We start from the raw sequence: 8,338 nt of genomic DNA, 5'->3' as shown, positions 1-8,338 counted from the left end.
TTGTAGTTTCAGTAGTGTAACGGTTGAGAGTAGATGATGTGCCTTAATTCATAGGGCAAAGGATTTAGATAGATACTGGATCAAAAGCGGGGGTGCGTTGCTTTTGAACAGAACACTTAGCTTAGTAAGCTTTAGTGTTCTCAAAAGTTAAGTAATTTATAATATACACATTTTATGGGTACCTTATTGCATTCATGTTGCTGTTTAAGTGTTTGGTGAAGTGATCTTCAGCTGGTTGTTAGGATTGCTTCCTTCAGTATTTGGAGCAGTAACATTTGGATTTGCTTTCTTTACGCCTTCAATTTTTATCTGAATCAGTTTTTGCGTGTCTTTTTCGGTGATCGAATTTACATTTCTGTTCTTGTGTTCTTGTGGGCTGGCTGGTGCATTTGTAATTGCAGTTGCTTTCTCTGTCATTCTTGCTTTGTTGCTGATATCATGTTTGTGTGTGTTGTTGGAGCATTCTGTGCTCTCACTGGAATTTTTGTGTGAGTTGTTGTGTTCAGCGAGATCCATTCCTTCTTTTTCTTTGGCGCTTTCTGCAGCTTCTGTTGGGTTTTGTAGGTAATTGTTCTCCACGTCCTTTAATGCCCATTGTAGAACGTTGTTAATCGCAAGTGTTGTAGTTGGTCCTACTTCGATCGTGATTGGGGATGTTTTTAGCAGATTTCTAATTGATTCAAATGTTGCATTATCCTCCTGCACGATTTCCAAAGAACAAAATTTTGTGCAGTTAAACATTAAGACGTAATCTGTTTAACTATCTAAGAGACGGTTTAATGTCACTAATTTTTCCAACGTCTAGACATTGAAAAATGGAATAATCACTTTAATTCACTATTAGACGTTAACTCATATATTCTGAATTGACTATTTAAAAAATCTGTATTCTGGATGAATTTAGCTAAATATGTGAACTAACACACTTTAAAGTTCATGTTCAGCCTGCGCAAAACTATAGTTATCAAATGCTTTCGATTCCAACATACGGTTGAAAAATAAATAGATTTAACGTAAAAGACACGCGAGAATAAATAAATACTCTGGAAATAAGACATAAGATGAAAGTTTAGTGCGATTAATTCATCCAACAATCTAACTCTAGCTAGCAATTGAAACTTAAATTGATGTTTCAGTAAACATAGTTTGCATGTTGTTATATTAAGTGACACTTTTAAATTAAAATGGTGTAAAACTATTATTTTTGAAATGTACCGTGTGTTTCATTCTGAAAATGTCGGGTGCGGGCATATGTAAAATCTTCTCTGCATTAGTTGTGAATGCTGTGATTGCTAAGTTTCCCGTGCCATCAGTAACTTGACAGTTGAGAGTCACCCTGTATTTGATGATTTTTATAATAGATAAATTGTTGTGGGAGTGTAAAAGTTTGACATTATTCTTTAAATGTGTTTTTAGGAAATGATATGATTACCTAGGTGATGAAATAGCATTGCCTGTTGAACAGTTTGTGCAGCTGTAAATGTTTCCTGCCGGTGTATTTGTGCCTTTCCCGCAGTTGGAGCAACCCAGGTATGCATTAACTTTGTCCAAGCTTGGTTCAGGTATTGTAACTTTTAGGATATACTTCTCATCTTGAATTGTGTTATGTGGTCATGTGAGATATTATATTGATGGTAGATGTTAAAGAATGTGTTACGATTTTTTAATCTAAAAAGTGTAACAATGAGATGAAGTAGATACCTTTTTTTGGAGAGTGTTGCAATTGTTGTCTTCTTTTATTTGGGAATGAGCGTCGTACGGTTAGAATGCGTTCCTGCATTTACGTGAGTTTGGTTTGGTTTCGATTGCGCCTGCATTATTGAAAACAATATGTACTGATCAGCGTGATGTATGATAGAATTATCTTTTCCAAAAAATAAACTAACTGATATTTACTAAAGGGGAAAGCTGAATTGCAACATGATTGTAAAACAAAGAGCAACCAAAGGGTTTTATCTTTGCGATAATTGAATTTGTATTGCACAATGGAAAAGCGAAAAACCTTGTGTCCACAGCTTTAAATGGATACGTAGTGAACAAAAGGTCATCAGAGCTCTACCTGTATGCTACTCAGACATGCTCGACTAAACACGACTCAACAGAGGATGGATATAAAGCAACAAAGTATATGGTGTCTCACATTCCATTAAAGGAGTTAAGCAAGCTCTGAATATAAAGGAACATTTGTACAAGCTACCTTTTATGTCCTTGTAAAAAGGAATGAGTATAGCTATTTTTGATGGCTTACCAGTCCTCAAGAGTGGTTGGTTTATCTCCAGTGGGTGAGTGAATAAATGTTGTTGACATTGTGGTAGCCATAGAGAAACCTGTGAATTTTATGTGTTAAGTATTTGAATAATATTTGTATAAGAAGTAATCCATTACATTATGCGATATAACACGACCTTTGTGGTTGGTGATCTTTAATGCTGTGAAGCCTACTATCTGTAGTTTGGTTGCTTTTGATAGCAGTAAATCACATTCAGTGTGAGCTAAGTCATTCCATGCAGAGATAAGTAGTGGTCGTTCAGTGTTGTAGAGTTTTAAACATGAAATAGTTATTTTAGCAGTAAATTTATAGTAAGGCAGATTGTAACTTAGTTTTTATTGTAGTAGATATTAATTACCTGTGGTCCACAATAGCAAGTTCTCGAACAGTGTAATCTTTGCCTTGTTTTGTGGTGATGCTGTGTGGTTCTTCTTCTACAAAGAGTACAATTCCCACTATATCTGCATACATATGTTAGAGTTCAATTGTTTGTTCGTAGGTTTCTGAGGGATATTTATCAAGTATATTTGTTAGAGAGTTTGTTGCTTTACCATATCTATCGGCTGCGTTAGATACTTTTGGAATCTGGGATATATTCTGATATTGTGGCTGAATTGGTCCTGAGCCAATGTTCAGTGGACGAATGCCTGTTTGATGGTTGAACCCCATTTGGTGCATAAGATCAGTCAGACCTTTTCTCCATTCTTCTTGACAAATTTTGATAGGTGCGTTTGAAATTTCATAGACACCACTGTATACCAAAGCGTCTTTGTATAGCTCAATTTGCTCACCAAAGAGTATTCCACGCATCTTGATACCCTGCAGATATACAATATTAATTTTTTGGGTGTCTGAAATCTATATTGGTTCATGACTAATAATACAAAAATAGTGAAGAATTATTATTACCTTTTCATCTTCGAGTAGTAGATTTTGGTAGAGGATCCCGTTTTTTGCCGAGCACTTAGGACGTGCCTTTTCAATAACTTTGACTTTTACACTGTATTTCTTGCTAGATGTGGTAAGGTCGCTTAGACACATGCGACTATCTTTCATTTTGCTAGTTGCGGTACCTTCATAAATGTTATTATTTGGTAATGATAAAATAAGTAAAGGGTGTTATTAAGATGTCGAAGGATGAAAGCATGGACGAATACCAGGCAAAGATGAAATTGTTAGATGTCATGGATTGTCATATTTTTGTTTTTGAGAAGAAATTGCATGCATGCATAATCACTTAACAGATTCTAGAGCTCAGTTGTGAGATCATATATTGTAAAGCTAAGTTGTGAAGTCGTATATCTGTATAATAATGATTTTTTTATGTATTGATCAGATTGTAAAGCAATAATTAAATAGCTGTTGTAATGGAAAAGAGCTCTAGAATCAGTTCATGTTGTTTTATTCTTGGAACAATGTTTAAACGATGAAAAAATGCAAACACAAAAAATCTGACAGATTGCATGTACATATCATCTTTTGGAGAAGAAATATTGAAACCGAAACAATGATTACATACTTTGAAATGCATGATTCACTAGTAAGGAAAGATTTTGGTTAAAGTACAAGCTTTGAATCATTTCATGTGTATAGACATGGTAAACTCTAAAATTCAATTTTGCAGCAGCAGAAAACAAAGAGTAAACTAATGAATAATGAGAAGAAGAAAATGGATAATCGAAATAAGAAAAATCCCAGAAAAACAATGAGTTATCTAATCAAGAAAAGAAGTAAATCCATAATAGAGTTAAGAAAAAATCCTGAATTTCATTTTTTTGTGCCTTGAATTATTACATGAAATTAGTTAAAACCTTTACATGATGTTGAATTATTGTATGGCATCAATTTAAATGCAAAAATTAAACCCTAACCTATTTAATCTAATTTGGCCATCAATTTAAAAGCAGAAATTTAACCCTAACCTATTTAATCTAATTTATAATTAATGTTAGATAGAAAGAATATTAAATGATCAAATTTTAACTTGCATGCATGTTAAAGCAATTAGAAATAAAAAAGGTGTAGATTTGCAGTACAATTTAAATGTAAAGAAGGAAGAATGATGAGATCGAATGACATACCTTTGATTGTTACTTGGTTGCTTATTTTCCTTGGAGACAACTCTACTTGTTTATTTTTTGGTTGATTATTTTGTATCTTTGTTTAGGGTAGAAGAAGTTGTTTGTTTTGGCTTTAAATGTCGGCTTCTGCGATTTTATATTACACAGATTAAATAGATTAACTTTTTCTTTTATTAATTATTATTACTATTATAGTAATATAAGCTTTGTAAGGAATAGTAATATTATAATGATAAAGTAGTTGATGTCATTGTAGTTTGACAAATGTCATTGTAGTTTGACATATGTCATTCAGTCACTTAAATTCGTTACTGATTTGTTACATAATATAGGTAAATAAGTTTGGCAAACACTTATTTATCTGAGTCTAATTTCTCTCCATTTCCTAAAAAGAAATGGAGAGGCAAGTTCTTATGAATGGTTTGGATCGTATTTTGGCAATATTTAACTGTTTTAAATTTACGCATAAAAATAAAGGGGAAATGAGAATGAAGGGTAATTATTATTTAAATAGATTGTTAGACAAAATGGAGAGAAAGGAAATGGAGAGGATCCATTTCCTATTTACCTATATTATGTAACAAATTAGTTATGTCAATGGCTTTTGCGAGTATTGCAAATTTTACAAGTGAATGTTACATTGTATTACGGAGTAGATTAAGCTGGCTGACTATGCATTTAATTGTTGTAATTTAAATACAGTATAGGTAAAGAGAGGGAAGTCGCTTACCTTTTAGAACTGATTAGAACAAATTTTAAATGAAGCTTTTAAAGCTAAAGCAGCTTATTGAGTATGTCCACAACTCTGTCAAGAATAATTTGAGTGAGTTCTTGCTAAGAGTTTATTTTAGCAAAGAAGTTCGAGAATAAATGGATGTGGAAGTGTAAAGAAAAAAAAGATGTATTGAGACTGGGTGAAAAACGCACAGAGAAGAAAGACTAAAAGAGAGTTCATTTATAAATTTGTACAATACATTAGAATAGTACCGATTGTGTAAAAGTTAATTTTTACATGCTTTCTAGCTTAAAATCTAATTAGATGCAAAATACAGCGTTCTGGAATTCTGTATTCCGTGGTTTTTTTGTGCGCAAAAACTGGTAAATAAGAGTTCAGCTTGCTTCTCCATTGTCCTATTGTTTATCTAATACATTTTATACAGCGTTGAGGCAGAGTGTTGTAGAACTAGCAAAACCTGTTTAAAGAACACTTTTTAAAAAAAGCATAGATTGTTCATATAGGTAAGTGGTTATAAATGGCCTTTGGTATGGTAATGACATAATAAGATAAAATCGACAAAGTGAAGGAGTCACGGAGAACTTACATTGGGAAATAAGCATGAAGCCTCAAATCTTGGATGTTGTTATACAACGAATAGCAGTTATTGGAAGAGCATCAGTACTGCAATTACAAAATCTGTTACAAAAATATAAATTGTCACAAGTTTGTTTCGATGTGTTGATGACATAATACAATAAAGTATACAATGCAAAAGAGTTATTGAGCACTTAAATAGGCTTGGATATATGAACTCGCAAATCTGAAACATCGTTATACAACTTTTATTGGAGGAGTTAAAGTATATGGGAGCTAATCAGTGATATATAAGCAAATAAACAAAATTAGACAAGTACTAATGTGCGATACTATTGAACATTAAAATAAAAAAGGAGATATATATCTATATAGATGTTGATGCTTACATACTTATGGAGGTAGGTGATGCTATGTGATTACATCTGCCAGGCGCAGCACATCGTAGGATACCACATTCCTTACGTAATTGTTTGGAAGAAATTCAGGTGGTGTGCTTGAGATTACTGTTACTTGCTTGGCCGTCCTTGCACGAGACAATGCTACATAAAGTTGACCATGAGAAAAGCATGGCTTAGGAAGGTAGATAGCCACTTGACTAAGAGTTTGCCCTTGAGATTTGTTAATTGTCATTGCGAAACTAAGTTTTAAGGGAAACTGATTTCTTTGGAACTGAAAAGGATAGTTTGTTGAAGGTGAGGGTCTCAGTTTAATACGAGGAATAAGGACTCGTTCCCCCTTATTATGACCAGTGGTTATCATGCATTCAATCAAGTTAGGGAAAAATATTTTGCATATCAGTCGTGTACCATTGCAGAGGCCAAATGATGGGAGTATGTTCCGAAGAAGAATGACAGGGCAGTTTTCTTTGAGGATAAGTTCATGTGGACTCATACCTCCCGGACAAAGGTTGTTTACGAATTCAGCAGGGTAGATATTGCACTTATCATCAAGCATCGTGTCAAAACTTTTGTAAGTTACAGCAGCACCTGGGAATTTGGTTATCAAAACACTGTTTATTGCATCAACATCATCGTTGATTGGTGTCAAAATAGCTCTTGTTGTGAAAATGTCAGAACTGAAGTCTCTTAAGTCGAGCTCTGGAAAAGCAACTGACGTGATTTCATTTATAGGGTCTGGTCCACTGCAACCACTTTCCCTAACAATTTCCCTTGGAAGTTCTACATACTGATTTTCATCAGTTTGTAGCTCTCCATTTCCTAGTGCCAGTAAGAAAGACGAATATGCTTGATCTTCTCGAGCCCGCATGTTTTCAACTAATCGAAATTTAATAAAAGTAGGCCACATGACAGAGTTGACTAAGATAGCTTCGATTGCCTCTCTTTGTGATTTATGTGGAATAATTGGAAGTACTTGACGGAAATCCCCGCCGAAAACAACAAGTTTACCTCCAAAAGGAAGATTAGGATGGCATAAGTCTCGTAGAAGAAGATCAAGTGCCTCAACATTACTCTTCTTTGCCATAGAAGCTTCATCCCAAATAATCAAACTGCATTCTCTTATTAAAGCGGCCAAGCTTCCTTGTTTTGGGATATCGCATGATAACGATCCATCCTCATTTAGAGGAATTTTGAACCTTGAATGAGCAGTTCTTCCAGATGGTATGTTTGACGCAGCTATCCCAGAAGTTGCTGTAGGTAGTACAATTTTGCCCATAAGTCGTACTTCTGCGTAGAGTGCATTATAAAGGAATGTTTTACCTGTACCACCCGGACCGTCAATAAAAAAAGCACCGGGTTTCCCTTCCCTGACATGTGCAATTATATTGTCAAATGCTTCTTGCTGACCCGGGTTGAGCTTGCTTCGACAATCAATGCAATCTTGGGGAATAGGGGCATCAAGAGCATCAATTATATCTTTTGTTCTTCTAACTGTCTCATCATTGGAATCTAAGAGATGATCTAGGTTGAAAACTCTGAGTGATTTTCCCATGGCTTCTAGACATTGCTCAAGTGAGGAAGCTGTGAGGTAATTAACCTTTTCCGGTTGACTGGGAAATTTATGTTTGAAATCTTGAGAAAGCTCAGAGTAGTACTTTTCCCATAATGCAGTTGGGTCTTTTGGTTGGCAAAAAATGAGCACTGTTGCAAAGAGGCGTCGCAAGGCAGAAGGCATTTGAACTTCACAAGCTTCATTTAAGCACAAGTTCACTGTATCATCTTCCTCAATTAATCGGCATCTAACTGCAGCCTCTTGGAATGTCGCGCATTTATATCCATCAACTGTTTTTAAGTATTCAAAAGATTTTGGTCCGCGAATATGCAGAAGTAGAAGTCGTAAGAAGTAACGTTCGCCTTCCGAAGGAGCAACAAAGACCAGTATGCCAATCATAATGAGTTTTTTCCTCCTTTTTATCCATCTCTTTTCACCTTTGTCCCATCTATATTTTGTTGTAAATTCTCCATACAACAATTTTTCAGCGCCTTGTTTACTGCTTTCTCTGAAAAATTCTGTCAGGGGCGTCCTGGCACGTTTTTCATTAGCAATTACTGATTGCAAGTTTTCCTCGGGACGTAGCTGCACTGATTGCATATTGGGTAGGTGTATAGGAAGAGGCATTACTGGTGGTTGTGTCTCAAATAAGTCAAAACCAAATATGCGCCACATTGCTTCACATGGGGACACCCATCGCCCAGATTGGTATCGTGCAATCTC

The 8,338-nt window shown here is 34.9% G+C and overlaps 2 protein-coding genes across 8 annotated transcripts; both read right to left on the bottom strand.

The window, feature by feature from the left end:
* Positions 1 to 204: 204 nt before the first annotated feature.
* Positions 205 to 1,605, bottom strand: LOC141621871 (uncharacterized). The gene is made up of 3 exons (XM_074438032.1): positions 1,433 to 1,605; positions 1,216 to 1,336; positions 205 to 699 (listed from the first exon to the last, which is right to left on the bottom strand). The coding sequence occupies exons 2-3, from the start codon at positions 1,249 to 1,251 to the stop codon at positions 205 to 207; spliced, it is 531 nt and encodes a 176-aa protein (XP_074294133.1). The 5' UTR covers positions 1,252 to 1,336; positions 1,433 to 1,605.
* Positions 1,606 to 1,702: 97 nt separating this feature from the next.
* On the bottom strand, positions 1,703 to 8,290 carry LOC141623609 (replication protein A 70 kDa DNA-binding subunit B-like). 7 transcript variants are annotated; one of them, XM_074439717.1, is made up of 9 exons: positions 7,072 to 7,160; positions 6,052 to 6,204; positions 5,673 to 5,764; positions 3,179 to 3,342; positions 2,821 to 3,088; positions 2,628 to 2,730; positions 2,406 to 2,533; positions 2,249 to 2,327; positions 1,703 to 1,811 (listed from the first exon to the last, which is right to left on the bottom strand). In XM_074439717.1, the coding sequence occupies exons 3-9, from the start codon at positions 5,686 to 5,688 to the stop codon at positions 1,781 to 1,783; spliced, it is 789 nt and encodes a 262-aa protein (XP_074295818.1). In that variant the 5' UTR covers positions 5,689 to 5,764; positions 6,052 to 6,204; positions 7,072 to 7,160; the 3' UTR covers positions 1,703 to 1,780. The 7 variants fall into 7 exon arrangements, 2 of the variants coding, with proteins under 2 accessions (XP_074295818.1, XP_074295819.1); XM_074439718.1 differs by lacking the exons at positions 6,052 to 6,204; positions 7,072 to 7,160 and adding an exon at positions 5,081 to 5,155; XR_012533480.1 differs by lacking the exons at positions 1,703 to 1,811; positions 2,249 to 2,327; positions 2,406 to 2,533; ... (1 more) ...; positions 2,821 to 3,088; positions 3,179 to 3,342 and adding an exon at positions 5,273 to 5,543 and having other exon boundaries at positions 7,072 to 8,290.
* Between the last annotated feature and the right edge of the window lie 48 nt (positions 8,291 to 8,338).

Source organism: Silene latifolia, chromosome X (genome assembly GCF_048544455.1).
Source record: "Silene latifolia isolate original U9 population chromosome X, ASM4854445v1, whole genome shotgun sequence".
Classification (NCBI taxonomy): domain Eukaryota; kingdom Viridiplantae; phylum Streptophyta; class Magnoliopsida; order Caryophyllales; family Caryophyllaceae; genus Silene; species Silene latifolia.
This window is presented reverse-complemented; position numbering and strand designations above follow the sequence as displayed.